Source organism: Benincasa hispida, chromosome 2 (assembly GCF_027475165.1).
Source record: "Benincasa hispida cultivar pf3 chromosome 2, pf3_genome.v1.1, whole genome shotgun sequence".
Taxonomy (NCBI): Eukaryota; Viridiplantae; Streptophyta; class Magnoliopsida; order Cucurbitales; family Cucurbitaceae; genus Benincasa; species Benincasa hispida.
In genome coordinates this window covers 33,058,558-33,076,980 of record NC_143479.1, presented here as the reverse complement: position 1 = coordinate 33,076,980, position 18,423 = coordinate 33,058,558, and the positions used below count along the sequence as shown (strand labels likewise).

General features: G+C 39.0%; 2 protein-coding genes and 1 long non-coding RNA gene across 3 annotated transcripts; all 3 read left to right on the top strand.

The window, feature by feature from the left end:
- The first annotated feature begins 1,105 nt into the window (after positions 1-1,105).
- Positions 1,106-1,686, top strand: LOC150037840 (uncharacterized). Its single transcript, XR_016527577.1, has 3 exons — positions 1,106-1,246; positions 1,341-1,457; positions 1,547-1,686. It is a non-coding gene; the product is annotated as an uncharacterized LOC150037840 (long non-coding RNA).
- A 1,565-nt stretch (positions 1,687-3,251) lies between these two features.
- On the top strand, positions 3,252-13,976 carry LOC120071576 (heparanase-like protein 1). The gene is made up of 10 exons (XM_090310663.1): positions 3,252-4,055; positions 4,675-4,953; positions 5,052-5,088; positions 5,229-5,412; positions 12,055-12,203; positions 12,286-12,519; positions 12,602-12,791; positions 12,894-13,019; positions 13,116-13,215; positions 13,363-13,976. The coding sequence occupies exons 2-10, from the start codon at positions 4,744-4,746 to the stop codon at positions 13,753-13,755; spliced, it is 1,623 nt and encodes a 540-aa protein (XP_090166789.1). The 5' UTR covers positions 3,252-4,055; positions 4,675-4,743; the 3' UTR covers positions 13,756-13,976.
- Positions 13,977-14,756: 780 nt separating this feature from the next.
- Positions 14,757-17,727, top strand: LOC150037839 (mediator of RNA polymerase II transcription subunit 7a-like). The gene is made up of 5 exons (XM_090310664.1): positions 14,757-15,021; positions 15,339-15,408; positions 16,554-16,720; positions 16,801-16,874; positions 17,236-17,727. Exons 1-5 carry the CDS (start codon positions 14,887-14,889, stop codon positions 17,294-17,296), a joined length of 507 nt encoding a protein of 168 aa, XP_090166790.1. The 5' UTR covers positions 14,757-14,886; the 3' UTR covers positions 17,297-17,727.
- The last annotated feature ends 696 nt before the right edge of the window (positions 17,728-18,423 follow it).

Sequence of the window (18,423 nt, the reverse complement as noted above, 5' to 3'; positions counted from 1 at the left end):
ATTGTTAGGACCTGATTTGGTGTAGACCACAAATGAGACAATACAGAAGATTAGGGCTCGTATGCAAACAGCTCAGAGCAGATAGAAGAGCTATGCCGATGTAAGACGTAAGGACCTGAAATTTGAGACTGGTGTGAAAGTGTTCTTAAAAGTGGCACCCATGAAAGGTATTCTGAGGTTTACCGTTTGGCATTGCTCCCAGCGTTGTCTTCAGTTCATAATGTCTTCAATGTTTCAATGCTAAGGAAGTATGTGACAGACCCGTCCCACGTAGTTGACTACGAGCCCTTACAATTGAATGATAACTTAAGCTACGAGGAGAAGCACATAGAGATCCTTGCTATAGAAGTAAAGACATTGTGTCGTCAGAAAATTGCTTTTGTGAAAGTTTTGTGGCAGAACCACCAGTTCAGGGAAGCCACATGGGAGCGAGAGGATGAGATGAAGGCCCAGTACCCGGAGCTTTTCAAGGATGAACTTTCGAGAACGAAAGTTCTTTGAGGGGGGAAGAATGTAACATCCCACACCTTTTTTATTTATTTATTAATAATGTAAAACTTTTCATTTTTCAGTAATTGTCCTTAGTTGAAGGGCATGTTTAGAATTTTGAATTTAAAGTATAAGTGCGAGGATTTAAGTGTTGTCGTGGAAATTATTAAAAAATTATTCAATTTTCAAATTAAATTTGAAAAGTTATGGCAGGAATGAATTATTTTTGGAAAAAGGAAAGGAATTAAATAGTATAAAGTGGAATAAGGAAATGATTTAAATATAATTATACTATTTCCTTTTTAGTTATTATTATTATTATTATTTTATAAAATAAAAAAGAAACTTGTCTTCTTCCTCACGCACATCGAAACTCTTTCCTCCAAATCTTTCCTACCGTTCACACGCCCTTCAGCTTGCCGCCTCTAGCCACGAGAGTTTCGCCGTTGCCAGTCCGAGCCGTTAAAGACCGTCAGTTCAAACTGCCTCTATCAGCCGTCGAAGGCCGTAGACCGCACGACCCAAGCCAGTCGCCCGCGCCGTCGCCGCTCCAGTTTTTGACTGCTGCGTGCCGCACCAATCTTGCCAGCCGGAGGTGCCATCTGAGTCGTCACTGCCTGCTTCGCCCTCACGCCGCTCGATCCGTCTAGTTCTGTTGCTGACCGTTCGCACGCCGCCAGCCCAGCTGCCGATCTCCATCGGTCACTGCCTCCCTTCGCCACCGTTTGTCAGATTTTGGCTTATGGTGAAGTTTTGGGTAAGATATGAGTCTTTTAGAATTTTCTTGAAGATTTTGGTTACTCAGTTGGTTTTGGCTAAAATTGTTAACACCCATTATGTTTGGGCCATAGATTCAAGCATTGAAGGAATTTTAAGGTCGAAGTGTGTTGTCAGACATTGCACAGGATTAAGTTGGGTTCACAAACGGATTTGAGTTTGAAACTAATTTTGGACCAAGCAACATTTTGGTAAGTATATTAAGCCTTGGAAGGATTGAATTAAAATGTTATTGTTGGAATTTGTTTGAGGTTTTAACCATTATTATTGAATTGCTTAGATTAAGGCACTTATTTGAGAGACTGAAGACAATTTGGAACAAACTACACTTTGAGCTTTAGATTCAAGTTTTGGAGAAGTTTTGAATTTAGACGCTAACGACTTGAGTTTGATTCTAACAAAATTTTGGTGTTAGAACTTTGAGATGATCTTGGTCAAACCACTTTTGGGTAAGTTGTGCTGGTAATTTGGGAATGATTTAACGTTTAAAAATTGGGCTTAAAAGTTAAGATCGATTTTTGTCCATGTTCTAGGATCTCATTCAAAAGTTGTGGAAAGCTAGAAAGGAGTTTGTTCGCGTGATTTAACCTTTGGACTTTATTTGAGGTAAGTAATCTTACCACTGGAACTGCCCACGGGCTAGGCTTTAGTTGTATGCTAGCATGGTGAGTGTATGTTATAGTAAATTGTTAGCATGTTGATTGATAGTATGACCTGAATCAAAGTATGTTCTGGCACGAGTTCTGAATTGTTTAAATACACATTTAAGCACTTGATCGTTAGTATGTGTTTTCATATGTCGACGTCTGATTTGCTGGTGTTGAGGCATACTTGTATGTTGTAGAATTATGATGTAAGATTTACATGAATGTTGTATAATATGTTAAGGATTATGTGTATGTGATGGAGCCATGGTACCAAGGATTTCATGTATGTTTTAGAATTGTACGGTGTTGATTCTTTGAATGTTGAGACTGTGTGAATATCCTCATTGATTAGTTAGATGCTCACCAGTTTTGTGTTTCCTTCGAGATTCACCAGTTTTGTGTTTCCTTCGGGATTCACCAGTTTTGTGTTTCCTTCGGGATTCACCAGTTTTTTATTTCCTTCGGGATTCACCATTTTGTGTTTCCTTCGGGATTCACCAGTTTTGTGTTTCCTTCGGGATTCACCAGTTTTGTGTTTCCTTCGGATTCACCAGTTTTGTGTTTCCTTCGGGATTCACCAGTTGTGTGGGCATACTTAACTACAATAGGATAGGACTCAGTCTCTTGTCTGTTTCATGTGTTTATGTGTCATATGCGAGTATCTAGAGGACATAGATGTCTAGTCTGACCCCAGTGGTGGGGCTACTTACTGAGTATTTCATACTCATTCTTTCTTATGTTGATGTTTCAGGAAAAGGTAAAGATGTACCGGCGATGGCGCAGCGGAATTCGTGATCGTGTTATTGGGACTAGACCTTTTCGCTTCCGCATCTTGAAATCTGTTATTTGGTTTTACTGTTTAAAATTTATTACTAAGGATTATTTCTTTTATATGCCTTTGATTAGCCTTTAAGAATTTTGGGTACCCTATTAACTGTTTTAACAATTACATTTAATAAACGCCTTTTGAACTTCTCTTATTTAATTAGCATTTATTTCAAATAACTGAGCGTTTTTAAATTTTGTGCATGTATTTATTTTAGTAATGGCCTTACCTAAGTCCTAGGGGGTCGGGTCGTTACATTTACACCAAGTGGCATCTCTACCATTTCAATGAATTGTTAAAAAAACAAGTTCACGGTTCACATTTATGCTAAAACCCCCACATGGTGGTCGATCATAATCAACTTCATCAACATCATCAATCATATTACCATTTGTAAACAACATAAATTCCAAAAATTTATCCGTCATTTTCCAAAAGAAAAAAGACAAACAATACATTCAAAGTTGGGCAAACATCCCCTAAATTCTCTCTCCCACAATTTTACTTTTCCCATTCACTTCTCTCATCAGTGAGTTTTAGAGTTTTCTTCCTCTCGTCTTTTTCTCAGTTGATATATTTTCTTTTCATAATTATTCTCTCCTCTGTTTTTTCTTCATTTCTTCTCACTCTCTTCCTCTTTGTCCAGTGAATGCTAGAATGAAACATACTTCCATTCTTTCTTTCTAGGCTCATCTTCCATCTTTCAATCATTAATTTCTCTCTTATTTCAATTTTTAATGCAGAGATCTCTGATTACTCTCTTGTACAGTTCTCAAATTTCCTTCTTCTTTACTTGCAAAAACCATATGTGCAATGTATTTTCCTTCACACACTCTAATGTTCCCAAAAAAACCATTGGACCCATAAACCATGATGGAGTTCTAGGGCGGCGGTGGGGGAATGGTGATTCTGCAAGTAGTGGCAAGATGAGTTCCGATTACCAAAAAAATTCCTCGTTTCGGTAGTCCCAAAATAGGGGTAGCGGCAAAATGAGTGATTGTCCGGCAAGATGAATTCCAATTATAGTGAAAATTTTTCATGGCACCCAAATAAATTTATACTGAGCATCCGTCGGTGTTTGGAAGTAAGATTTTTAGTCAAAAGGACAAATATGAGAAAGACCCATTTCACCCACCATGGCTACTGTACTTACTCAGCATAATTCGTTGCAATTCAAAAAGGAAGGAGGTGGAAACAGCCAGTGGTTTCGCTGAAGAATACTAGCATCGAAGCAGCTCCCAAAGTTCAGCTGAAAAAGTACTAGCATCGAAGCAGCTTGCAGCTCTGAAAGTTCAGCTAAGTTTCACCTTTCCATGGTATAGTTTATGGAATTCGATGCTTGTTTTTCTCTAGGTTTGATCTGATTTACTTGATTTGCATCTGGGTTGCCTCGAATTTACATCTTCTTGGGAATTTCTTTGTGATTTAGCTTTGCAGATGGGTCTCTAATGATTCGGTTCTTAGTTGCACTTTTACGCGTCTTCTGATCTTTTTTTTTTCGAATAAGAAACAAACAACTAACTAGTACCAAATCTACACACGACCCAAGAATTCTATAACAACTACAAACTACATCTTAATCTTCTCGAATTTAATTCCAAAAGAAAAGAGGAAAAATTTGGTCGGCTTGGATATGAAAGCTAATATACATGTTTTGATATAAGGTATTGAACTTTCTGTCTATATCTTTTTTCAATAAGCTTTAGTCTCCTATTTGGTGCAGCTTCAGTAAAATCTATTTCTTGGCAATATTAATGGTTGAGCAGTGTTTAACATAGTCAGTTGGAGACACTATACAGCGATCTTGTTCTTCCATCATATCTTTCACAAGCAACGTATCCATTAAGAAAGTCATGTCATTTTTGAATCTTTCATTTTAGATGACAAGTATTCTTCTGTCATATACTTATCTTTTTCTTCTTCCTTTTGATGCAGGGCATGTGAAGTTGTGAACTGTATGATTCCGTGCGAGTTGGTGTTTGAGGCATCTTATTTCATTTACCAATGGACTTCAGCATCTCCTTGTTTCTTGTTTTAGTTTCTCTACCCACTATTTTGGCTCAGAGAGCTACACACGCTAGTATCATAGTAGATGGAGCTGCAGTAGTTGCTGAAACTGATGATAACTATATTTGTGCCACCATTGATTGGTGGCCTCATGATAAGTGTAATTACAATCGTTGTCCATGGGGGTATTCTTCTGCAGTAAATTTGGTGAGAATTAGATACTTTTCATCCTCGATGTTTGAACAAAGGATTTTGTCGCTAATTCTCTGTGATTGATTCAAGCTCTGTATGTTTCCTTTTTTCAGAACTTGTCTCATCCTCTCCTTGTCAAGGCAATACAAGGTATTCTTTCTTGATAACACGAATCTCGATGTTTTTATCCATCGTCAGAACTATACTATGTGCAATAAAATTTCTTCTTATAAGAATCCTCTGTAACTGCTATACTTACACCGATGTTGTGTGGCGGGTCACATTTGAAGCTTTTGAGCATTTGAGGATAAGAATTGGTGGTTCTCTACAAGATCAAGTGTTGTATGACGTAGGAAGTTTGAAGACACCTTGCCATCCATTTCAGAAGGTGAATTGGGGGCTGTTTGGTTTTTCCAAGGGGTGTTTGCACATGAGCAGATGGGATGATCTAAACCAATTATTCAAGACCACAGGGTAAGACATTTGATTCTTGTCTTTCTTTGCAACTCCTTGAAGTATTAGTTTGGTATGTGATGAAAAAGAAGAGAGAGAAGAGAAAGAGGGCATACGGATCTACGTGGAAAACCCTAGTACAGGGAAAAAACCACGATATAGAAGTTTCTTATTGTAATTTTTGATACACAGAATACAAAGAGATTGCACATATAAATAGAATCGTAGGGAACCCTAGAGTACTGTAAAAAGACAAAAATATCCCTAGGATACAAACCCTACTTTCAACACTCCCCTCAAGTTGGAGCATAGATATTAACAAGGCCCAACTTGCTAACACAAGAGTCAAAATTCTGTCTGGGAAGCCCTTTTGTGAACATCTGCTATCTGTTGACGGGAAGGAATGTAGGGGATACAAATGTTGCCACTGTCAAGTCTCTTCTTAATGAAATGTCTATCAGTCTCCACGTGCTTTGTTCTGTTATGCTGCATTGGATTATTTGCAATGCTTATTGCGGCTTTATTATCACAATAAAGTTTCATCCGAAGATTACTATCTTGATTGAGATCAATTAGGACCTTTTTCAGCCAAATTTCTTCACATATCCCAAGACTCATGGCCCTGTATTCTGCCTCGACACTGCTTCTGGTAACAACTCCCTGTTTCTTACTCCTCCAAATAACGAGGTTACCTCACAAGAAGGTACAATATCCAGATGTCGACTTTTTGTCTACCGCAGAACCTGCCCAATCAGCGTCCGTGTACTCCTCAATGCATCGGCTGTCAGATTTCTTGAACATCAACCCCTTACTAGGAGAGGTTTTCAAATATCTCAGGATGCATTCCACTGCTCTCATGTGTTCTTCGTAAGGAGCTTGCATAAACTGACTGACTGCACTGACAGCATAAGATATGTTTGGTCTGGTATGAGAAAGGTAAATCAATTTTCCAACAAACCACTAATACCTTTCCTTGTTGATCGGAACACTATTATTTAGGTTGCTGAGTTTGACATTAACTTCCACAGGGGTATCAATTGGTTTACAACCTGTCATACTTGTCTCCTTAAATAAGTCGAGAGTGTATTTTCGTTGAGAGACTGAAATTCCTTCTTTCGAATGAACCACTTCCATTTCGAGAAAGTACCTTAATTTTCCGAGGTCCTTAATCTCAAATTACTCAACCATTTTCCTCTTTAGCCTGTCAATTTCTGAAGCATCATCACCTATTATGCCAATGTTATCCACATACACAATGAGAACTGCAATTTTCCCTGATACTGACTTTTTCGTAAAGAGGGTGTGATCGGAGTGTCCTTGACTGTATCCTTGTGATTTTACGAAGGTAGTGAATCTGTCAAACCAGGCTCTTGGAGACTATTTCAACCCATATAAGGACTTCCTCAGTTTACAAACTCTGTGATTAAACTGTTTCTCGAACCCTGGAGGAGGACTCATGTAGACTTCTTCTTCTAATTCTCCATTAAGGATGACATTCTTCACATCAATGACATTCTTCACATCAAACTGGTGGAGAGATCAGTCTTTGTTAACTGCAACTGAAAGAAGAACATGAACAGTATTTAACTTTGCCACCGGGGAGAATATCTCAGAATAATCTATTTCGAAGGTCTGAGTGAAGTCTCTGACAACTAACCTCTCCTTGTACATGTCAATCGTTTCGTCAGGCTTGTATTTAACGGTAAACACCCATTTGCACCCAACTGCCTTGTGTCCCCTTGGAAGAGTAACCTGGTCCCAAGTGTTATTTTTCTCAAGTGCCTCCATTTCCTCCATAACTGCAGCTTTCCATTCAGAAATCTCCATCGCTGCATGTATACTACTAGGTATCGTAACTGCGTCTAGGCTTGTAGTAAGGGCCTTGAATTCGGAAGACAGGTTACTGTAAGATAGGTAACTTTGCAGTGAATACTTCGTGCAAGACCTCGTACCTTTTCTCAAAACAATGGGAAGATCAAGAGAGGCATCATGGCTTTTCTTCCCATCTGATCCTCCACCACATTTAGCCTTTTGCTCATGAGTCTTATCGTCTGAGAGATCTCTTTCACCTTCAAGAGTACTATTTGCAGGAATAGTTTTTTCAAAATTGTCATCACTCGCACCTACACCCTCTTCGCATAAGGTGTCCTCGGTACAATTGTCGGTACTGTCACCATTTTCTCTGTCTTCACTCACATCATCTTCAACACAAACATTATTATCAACACAAACGTTACTATCATCAGGGGTAGAAATACTAGTACATGGAACTGATGCTGGGTTTGACTCCTGGATTGGAGTCGGAGAGGTGACAGGCGACACTGTTTCCTTTCTAAGATTCTTCCTATAGTACATTATCCACGGGACTTGTTCAGTAGGAAGGATAGTCTCGTTGACACTTATAACAGGTTCAGGAAGAGCGCTCCTACTCCTAAGTTCAGGTAACACTAGCGAACTTGGACTCCAATTAGTCTCTTCACTAGTACTCTCCCCCTAAAGATGACTAATGGGGAAGAATGGTTGATTTTCAAGGAAGGTAACATCCATTGAGACAATATTTTCGCGAAGATGGATGGTAACATTTGTATCCACGCTGATGAAGTGGGTACCCCACAAAGACGCACTTTTGAGCATGGGGAGTAAACTTGGTGCGATTAGGACCATGGGTGTGGACAAACGCAACACATAAACACCCGAAGTGGAACATTAGGAATACGACGATTATTAGGGTAGGACTCCTTAAAACCTTCCAAGGGGGTTTGAAACTTTAAGACATGGGAAGACATCCAATTTATTAAATGAGCTGCTGTTAGAACAACATCTCCTCATAAGTAGGAAGGAAGGCAAGTAGACAACATAAGGGAGCGAGCGACCTGACAAGGTGACGTTTTTTTTCGTTCCGTGATCCCATTTTGTTGAGGAGTATACGCACACAAACTCTGATGACAATCCCCATTGAGGCTAAGAATTCTCGAAAAGAATTATTGAAAAACTCTTGAACGTTATCACTTCGAAGGATAGCGATTTTATTGTCGAATTGGATTTCTACAGTAGTATAGAACTGTTGAAAGACCGATGAGACCTCAGACTTTTCGGTGAGAAGGAAGACCCAAGTTAGCCTAGTGTGGTCATCAATAAAGGTTACAAACCAGCGTTTGCCGGTAGAAATGGTAATTGGTGAAGGACCCCAAACATCCTATGGAAGAGTGTGAACGGCTGGGAAGGCTTATAAGGTTGAGAGCTCAGCGAGACACGAGGTTGTTTAGCCCCAATACACACATCACAAGTCAAAGTAGAAATATTAACATTGTGAAATAGATGGGGAAATAAATATTTCATATAATGAAAGCTAGGATGTCCAAGACTATAATGCCATAACATGTAAACTTTTTCAGAAGTAGAAAAGCATGATGAAAGTAAACTAGTCCTATCACATATCCTAGAAGAAGTATCTTCAGTAAGGAAATAAAGCCCCCTGTCATGCCGGACGATGCCTATCGTTGTCCTTGAGCTCAGATCCTGAAACACAATAGCATCAGGTGAGAAAGTGACCCAACATTTCAAATCTCTTGTAAGCTTACTAACAGATAATAGATTATAGGAAATTTTGGGAACATGCAGCACATCTCGTAGAGTTAATCCCTCAAAAGGAGAAAGATGGCCTTTCCCGACCACAGGAGCGAAAGATCCATCAACAATTTTGATTCTCTCATTTCCAACACTTGGACAGTAAGAGAAAAACTGGTAAGAGGAGCTAGTTAAGTGGTCTGTAGTCCCTGAATCTAGAATCCACGGCTTGCTACCATTTATACTAACAAGGCCAAAGGATTGAATAGTGCCTGACTGGGCAATTGCGCTCACACCCACTGCATTGGTGTTATTCAGGCTAGTCTCCTGGTTTTGAGGCTGAGGACCTCCATTTGCTGACTCACTTGCCAGTGCTCGTCCAGAACTTGACTGACGCTATTTGCCATTGGGTGGACGACCATTTACTTTCCAGCACTGGTCCTTGATGTGCCAGGGCTTCTTGCAGTGCTCACACCGGGGGAGGCTTGCTATTCTGTTTGTCATTGACAGGACCTGGCGTCTTAAAAGCAGTAGAATCAATCGACGAAATCAACATTCATAGCACTAGACCTGCCGCATCAAATTTAGAGTTCAGCTCAGCGAGGAAATCATACACACGGTCAGTTTCCTCAGACTTGAAATGTTGGACTCCCCCACAATGACAGTCCCAGACGACATAGGTCCATTTCTTGCCAGAGAAGAGACAACTTGTTGAAGTAAGCTATAACATCCATTGTTCCCTCCTTGCACTCGTGAACTTGCTTGCGTAGAGTATAGAGCCAGGAAGCATTCTGTCGTTTAGAATACAACTTTTGAACCGCATCCCAAATATCTCGCGCTGTGGCAGCATATAGAAAAGGTTTTCCAATCTGCGACTCCATACTACCCACTAAAAAAGACCGGAATAAGGAATCTTCCCCCTTCCAGATACGTTCTTGGGGGTCACCAGGTCTCGGTTTCGGTATTTGACCCGTCAAGTAACCGAATTTATGACAACACTCGAGGCCATTTTAATAGATTGAGACCACGAAAAATAATTGTGACCATTTAATTTTTCCCCAACAATAAAACCAGTAGAATTTCCCATAGCACCAAAAAATAAATTGGCTGTAGGTAAAGTAGGGAAAGAAGTTACCGGATTTCATGAGTAAATTGGTAGACTGGAAGGGAGTTCTGATTGGACATTCGAGGTCGTTCCGAGAGCTTTTCCAAGGATAGCTATTTGTTGCTGAACCGACTCGTTTTGCTGTTTAATCTGGAGTTGAAGTTGGATGAATTATTCCTGGATATGTTCAAGTTTCTATCCAGGATACGACGAAGATGATTCCCTTACCTCAAATATGCCACCCACAGGTATTCTTTGACTAAAACTGCCAACCCATACTCTGTTGAAATGGAGGCATCATGAATAGAAGGACCCAAAGGTGCGGTTGGTGCTGGGCAAGAACCACGACTCGGATCAGATGGGTCACGGCTGGAGTCGGCTAGCTGGGATCGCAGTGGGTCACGGTTGGTTGGGATCGCAGCGTTGGAATCGACTGGCTGGAACCGAAGGGACTCCTGCGGGCGGCTGGAGCCGGTCTAGAAAGCTCCGACTGGGTGGAAGTCGGATGGGTCGGGCTGGATCTCTTCGACCGACTGGCGTCTGCTTGTGGATGGCTTAGCACGAAGTTGGAATTCGCTCACCCCCTGGCTCCCGATCATTTGGCGCGCCGTGGCCGCTGTAGCCGCCGTCTGGTGGCCGATCCAATCGGCCGGCTGGGTCTGCTGGTTTTCGATCTAGTCGGCCACCTATCCTCTGGGTTGGGTTGCTCCAATCGGCTGATGAAGATGAGGTAGGACCGTTTGGAAGTACCGTTCTATAGTGGTCCGTACGATAGCGACAATATCGGTGGTTGTGGTGCCAGATGGCACTTGTGATTCTTCTGTTTGATTTTCCTCAATGTTGGCCAGGGTTTCATCTCCATGCTCTGATACCATGATGAACAAGAAGAGAGAAAAGAGAAAGAGGGCACACATAGATCTACATGGAAAACCCTAGTACAGGGAGAAAAAACCACGATATAGAAGTTTCTTATTATAATTTTTGATACACAGGATACAAGGAGACTGCACATATAAATAGAAAAGTAGGGAACCCTAGAGTACTGTAAAAAGACAAAAATACCCCTAGGTACAAACCCTACTTTCAACCGTAAGCATTTGTATCCTGAGAGGCATTTCATTAAAATGTTTGAAGTGAAGGCATGTTATGTGTGACAAAAGTATTACAATTGACTGTTAGTGTAGATCATGTTTCTACCATTTCCGGAAGGCGACCTCTCTGAGAGCTGATGAATCTTGGTCATTATGGTGCATATGCAATTTGATATTTTCTTATGATAAAGTCATAAAACGTTGAATTCTTTACCATATGTTTGGTAGGCACTTTGAAAACAAGGAATTCAATGAAACCATAGTTGTATTTCATGTTTTCAAATATATGTTTGGTAGAAAATTCATAAATTGAATTCAAATTTAAACAATTATTCAAAATATGTTTGATAATATATTTAAAAACAATGGTAGATATTGTAGTTACCCACAACTATTAGGTTGAATAGAAATTATTGTTAGTTTATTTATGAGTTTGTTTTATGTTAAAAATTTTGTATAATTATTATTTTGTAATATCATATAATTTATAATACATCATATAATACATATTCTAATTGACCCAGAATAATTGAGTTTATAACATCAAATACCATATATATTAACACTTTTCTCTTTTTTAATATAATCTGTATTTGAAAATTTCAAATTCAAAATCTGAAAACAATGAGAACACAAAATCGTTGTTTTTAGAATTTAGTGTTTTGATCTCAACATCCAAAAACAGTTCAGAAACAAAATCCAAATTATCTACCCATGCATATTTGTTGAACTAATCTTAACACATAAAACATAATCCAAATTGCCTACCAAACATACTCTTAGTTCTCTAACTCCTTTATGCTTTGAATCTTTATCAAGGTTATGCTTGTTAAAAAGGGAAATATTAGATTAGAACATTACTCCACACGTCTTATCATGGGTCAAATCTTTCATTTTCAGGGCCATAGTGACCTTTGGCTTGAATGCACTACATGGAAGGCACCGGATTCAGAGAGATAAATGGGTAGGAGAGTGGGACTCTACTAATGCTCAGGATTTTATGAATTATACCATTTCAAAGGGATATGTGATAGATTCATGGGAATTTGGTAAAATACTCTAAAAGTTACCATTCGTTAGGATCATTTGGTCTGTGGCCTCAGCTCAAATTTCATATCCTTGAAACTGCAGGTAATGAATTGAGTGGACATGGTGTTGGTGCGAGTGTTGATGTCGAATTGTATGCAAAAGATGTGATCAAGCTAAGAGACATCATCAATGATTTGTACAAGGATTCCAACTCAAAACCTTCACTTGTAGCACCAGGAGGATTCTTTGAGCCTGAGTGGTATGCTAAGCTTCTTCAGGTTTCAGGATCTAATGTTGTGAATGTCGTCACACATCATATTTACAATCTTGGGGCCGGTAAGTTAATGCAGTGTCCAAAAGACAGATGGATCAATTTGGTCGTCTGTTCAATTGTTCATTGTTGTTCTTTTCGTTCTAGGCATTGATCCCCATCTTGCAAACAACATCCTGGATCCACATTACTTAAGCAGGGTATCAGAAGTCTTCAATAGGCTAGACCAGACCATCCAAGTTCATGGTCCATGGGCATCTGCATGGGTTGGAGAGTCTGGGGGGGCCTATAACAGCGGTGGTCGTCATGTATCCAACACATTCATTAATAGCTTTTGGTAATCTTCATCCCCAAAAACGTGTAGTCATGCCCTTGTAATGCTTGTTTTGAATTGGGTGTAATGTCACGGAATCGTTTGTATCTTACATGTAAACTCTAGGTACTTAGATCAGCTAGGATTGGCATCCAAGTACAATACCAAAGTGTATTGTAGGCAGACATTAATTGGAGGTCACTATGGTCTGCTGAACACATCCACACTTGTGCCAAATCCAGATTTTTACAGGCAACACTTTTACAAATTTACCAATATTAACTCCTTTAGTCTACTTTTTAGTCCTTTGTGTATCTGATCTTTAGATCTGTTTCATTTTGTGAACAGTGCTCTTCTGTGGCATCGGCTTATGGGAAAAATTGTTCTTCCTATCGGTACTGATGCTTCATCGTATTTACGATCTTATGCTCATTGTTCAAGAGGAAATGTAAGTGCTTTCATTCAATTTGAAAGCCATTCTTAGGACTAGCTTAAATCAAATATGCTCCCTTTTGAAGTTGTTCCAACTCAATCTTGGACAAGTTATCCATAGTTAAGATATTAACTTGCTTTGATTATTGTATTCTGTTTGCAGACTGGTGTAACAGTACTTCTGATAAATTTGAGCAACCAAACACATTTTTCAATCCATGTCCAAAACAGCAAAAATATGTTCCTGAATGTCCAAGAAAATGGGGTTAAGAGAGAAAAATCCTTCCTAAAAGGCATGAAAAAGACTGTAGCATGGACTGGCAACAAAGTCTCTGATGCAACAGTTTCAAGAGAAGAATACCACTTGACTCCAAAGGATGGCTACCTCCAAAGCCAAACCATGCTTCTAAATGGATCTCCATTGGAGCTCACAGCTGATGGAGAGATCCCAAGTTTGAATCCTATCCTCCGAGACGTCAACACGCCGATCCATATGGATCCGTTGTCCATTGCTTTCATAGTATTCCCCAACTTCGATGCACCGTCTTGCTTGTGATTACAAACCTTACTATGCTCATGCTTTCGCAACACAACTGTAAAGTTTATTGAAGCTGCATACGTTCAGAATAATTGTTCAATATCATCAAGTTATTGTTTCTGTAATGATTAATTGGAAAGATGTATGATAATGCGTGGTCTTCAACTTGTGAAGAAACAGAAGTGTTACCTAACGGTGATGAACATAAATGTTACCAAATAATGTTGTATTTAGTTGTCTCTGCAATTCTTTTGTTGGTGAACTAGTAAATCTGCTTTGCCGTGCTCGGCTACTGAATGTGTAACCTTTCAATTCTTGGATTATTGAATTTGCTTTTGAAAGCTTCAAAAATTTCTGAATACAATTTTTCTATATATATTTTTTAATTTTTCTATAAGCTTTAAAGCCAAACAGGTGCTGATGTAACGCATTGAGACTTAAATTGATCTACAAAGTTTCATATTTCTTAAAATTCAGTTCTTCCAATAATTTTTTTTCTGGAAAAATAAAACATTTAATATAAATCTCATTTTAAATTTTTTCAGTTGAATAAATGCGAGTAGAGGATAAAACATAAGAAATTTTCATTTCAATAAACTTTTTATCTTTATTTTTATACATTTTTCTAAAGGTACTTCTATTTTTATACTTGTATGGGGGAGAGCGAGATTGGAGGAGAGAGCGAGAAAGTGAGAGAGAGCGAGATTGGAGAGAGCAAGATTTTAAGCGAGAAAGTGGGAGAGAGCGAGATTGAAGAGAGCGAGATTGTGAGAGAGAGCGAGATTGTGGGAGAGAGCGAGATTGGAGTGAGCGAGATTGTAGAACAGAGCGAGATTTTGAGCGAGAAAGTGGGAGAGAGCGAGATTGTGGGAGAGATTCTGCCACGTGGAATTCGTGTACCCACACGATTGTGTTACTGTCAATAACCAAAACACCTATTTTTGAAAATATTTCCCCCCAACCCTATTTTTGTCATTATTTATTAAAAAAACATTATTTAAAAAAAAAATTCTTAACCCAAATTACCATCATTTTTCATTCCTCCACGTCACGTGACCGTACAAATTTATTTGTTGACTTCCGACGAACTCTGCTGCATCATTCCAACTCTCCCGACTCTGTTAGAAATTTTCCGATCAGCGCCTAACCATGGCAACGGCTACCTATCCACCGCCACCTCCATTTTACAAGCTTTACAAAGATTACTTGCAGGATCCGAAATCGGCACCGGAGCCTCCTCCACCCATCGAAGGCACCTATATGTGCTTTGGTAGCAATTACACTGTGAGATTTACTCTCCATTCCTTTTACATCGATTCGGTTTTGATTTCATACCTTAGTCGAGTTCTTTTAGCAGTTTTGAGTTTAGTTGCACGTTTCATCTTTTAATTCGATGGAGTTGAAGGGACGTATGTACGTGCATGATGTATTTAGGGTTTTCAGTTCTGAAGTTGTTGGATTCCGCTTCCAAATTTCTTCGTAGTATTCTCCTTTCAATGCGGATTCCTTGTATATTTTGATTAAATTGATAATTTAAATAGCCTCATGGTAATTGATTTGAATTTTACTTCTTTATCTTGATTGTTCTGTTGTGATTTTAGACAGATGACGTGCTTCCAAGCTTGGAAGAGCAAGGAGTGCGCCAGCTTTACCCTAGAGGACCAAATATTGGTAAGTATGTTTGGTTATCAGTGCTTCCAAATTGTTCTCTATCAATGATTTTCTATTTTTTTTTTGAAAAGGATACAGCCTTTAAAACAATATAATTAATACAAGAGATGAGTGTAATCAATCAGGAAACCATAGGATCAATAGGTGTACCCGGACATCTCAACTAGGTTGATACCCCCATAGCACCCTCATCATATCCAACAAATAGAGAAAGCCAACAATGGCTAAAATAAGAGAAGTCTAATGAAGTAATACAAATTTTCTATTGGATAAGAATTGTTATATTTGTCTCTCAAATAAGGTTAGTTTTATGCTCAAGCATTTATCTTTTGATTTCTAAGGTCTGTGGTCTTTGTTTTTGTTGGGGGGTAAGAAAAATGCATGAACTCATAGCCCCCAAGGGGCGGTCGCATTAGCTAAGAAGGGCCTGTTGTCTCTGAGTAAAACCTACTTAGAGGTTGCGTGTTTGAATCCGGCAGCCATTGGCCTTTTAAAGAATAGAATACATGTATTGGAGGAGGAGAGGTGCTGAAGTGAAGGAACAATTTACAATCCGTCCTCAAGATGGAAAGGCTTCAGTGAAGATAATCAACTAGAGTAGCAAACTTAACCGTATCCAAATTAAATTATACACACACCTGAGACCGGAGATGCCTACATGTGCATGCTTGCTTACACCTGCCCATACCATCCTCTTTTTATCTTCATTTTCAACCAGAAAAACTTGGCTTATGCAATTGAACCTAGGGCTGCAGGCAACTTATAGTTTTTTTAAAAGAAGTCCGATGATTTTCTCCAAGTCAGCACCGGTGTGATGGTTTTAAAGTTACCAGCATGGAATAACGAGAGCTGGGATATTCCTATTTCCATTGTTGTGTGAGTATTTGATAGTTCTGTTCGTTATCGTGAAGATATGTGATACTGTATTTATAGACATGAAAATGTGTAAGTGGTAATGATTGTAATGTTCTCTGCAGATCTAAATTAAAGACTCTTCACCTACAACTTACTCACTGAACTCGTATAGACTGCTTAAGAGTATTGTTCAAAAATAAAAAGACTGCTTAGATTAACTCTCTCCCCGACAGGCCTGCCTCCTAAACAAACTCATTTAGCTAACACTATTATTTGTGGTTCCTTCTCAGATTTTAAGAAGGAATTGAGAGCTCTGAATAGGGAGCTGCAGCTTCACATTCTGGAGCTTGCTGATATTCTTGTTGAGAGGCCGTCACAATACGCAAGGAGGGTGGAAGAAATATCCCTAATATTCAAAAACTTACACCACCTGCTTAATTCATTGCGACCACATCAGGTGGATATTTTCACACATTTAAATTCAATGTATTCATATCGGTGAAATCATTTCATTGTGGTTTTTATTTTACCTTGTAGGCTAGAGCAACGTTGATTCATATACTAGAACTTCAGATAGAGCGGCGTAGACAAGCTGTTGAGGATATAAAAAGGTATTCTACTGAGGATGGAATACATAAAAAATATGAATGTGGACGAATTTACGTAGCCACACTCCCATTCGCCACACTTTTTTTATACATTTTAAAATTTTTCAGGAAAACTTGATTAAATTTAAACTTAGGATTTTTGGTCCCTTTATCAATATGATCTTATTCTTGGTGGTATGAGTCTAGTAGGCTAAGCTTGATGTTCTAATCACGAAATCTCGATTTCTATTTTGAGGCACCTTTTTTAAGGCCTATTTCTGTTATGGCTTATAACTTATGCATTCTCTCATAGATTATTTGCTAATTTTTAGGACACGATTTGGCTTAATAGTACCACCATCAATAATGCATTTTTCTTGTCTAGGAGGAGAGAAGAAGCACAAAGATTACTCATGGAGTCCCTTGAAACTTTGGATGGACACTAGTACTAGCTCTTTAATCAGTGTTGACTTCAGAAAGTACAAGTCTTGTCCATGCTGAATGTTTCAAACTCGAGATCCTCATATCCAACTGCACCAACTGAATTCATCGGTTCGGTTCGGTCAGTTCTAAAGCAACACTGTGGTGCATCGATGACGTGTCTAGGTAATTCTTAAGTATAACATCTTCCAATCTGTGCAAGATCCAGAAGGGACGACAACCTCCTATTGTGATTACTTGAGCAGATTGTCAATGTGTGGAATGTAATTAATTGAACTAACTACTTTGTTAGCTTTAATCCACTGGTCGAGTGTAGTGACTACGAAACGTACTTGAAAAAATCGGTTCTATAGATTGTACGATTTAGAATTCTCGATGGCAAGAAGAGTGACTATGACTATGAGACTTTGGGAGGAATTAATGTTGTTATTGCGTCTCTGGCTTTCTCTCACAGTGCATTATTATTTGAAATACAACGTTGCGCCAGGCTGTGGGATGCAGCAAAAACGATGGAGACAATGATAACTTTCCAATGTTTAATTTGTTTGGTCAATTATTGATGCTTGGTTCAAGTATTTATATCCACGTGAGTGAACCAATAATATATAAATACATATATACTCATTTGTTTAATATGTCAATTACTATCTAGCTTGTCTCATTTTGGCCCATTATGATTGGATTTATTAGTAGGGTAATTGCAATTGGTAGCATTTTTGGGAATTACCAAGTGTATAACATCATTTAAGAAGAATTACAAATATAGCCAAGTCTATCGGCGATAGACTTCTATCGTTGATAGACTCCTACCAATAATATGGTTCAACATCAGAATTTTATCAGAACATGCATAATTGAGCCCAGAACATTATATGGTTCAAGGTTCAAAGTTCAAAGATTGAGAGAGCGAGATTCTGAGCGAGATTGGAGGAGAGAGCGAAAAAGTGGGAGAGCGAGATTGGAGAGAGCAAGATTGTTGGAGTGAGCGAGATTTTAGGAGAGCAAGATTTTGAGCGAGAAAGTGGGAGAGAGCGAGATTGGAGTGTGTAACAGAGCGAGAAAGTGGGAGAAAGCTATTGGAGTGTGTAACAGAGCGAGAAAGTGGGAGAGAGCTATTGGAGTGAGTAACAGA

Bases quoted from the DNA above. Each gene is read 5' to 3' on its own strand.
- LOC120071576 (XM_090310663.1), top strand. From the start codon at position 4,744: ATGGACTTCAGCATCTCCTTGTTTCTTGTTTTAGTTTCTCTACCCACT. The intron at 12,520-12,601 runs GTAAGTTAATGC...TTTTCGTTCTAG, and splicing joins TATTTACAATCTTGGGGCCG to GCATTGATCCCCATCTTGCA. The intron at 12,792-12,893 runs GTAATCTTCATC...TGTAAACTCTAG, and splicing joins ACATTCATTAATAGCTTTTG to GTACTTAGATCAGCTAGGAT.
- LOC150037839 (XM_090310664.1), top strand. From the start codon at position 14,887: ATGGCAACGGCTACCTATCCACCGCCACCTCCATTTTACAAGCTTTAC. The intron at 15,409-16,553 runs GTAAGTATGTTT...GTTCCTTCTCAG, and splicing joins CCCTAGAGGACCAAATATTG to ATTTTAAGAAGGAATTGAGA. The intron at 16,875-17,235 runs GTATTCTACTGA...TTTCTTGTCTAG, and splicing joins GCTGTTGAGGATATAAAAAG to GAGGAGAGAAGAAGCACAAA.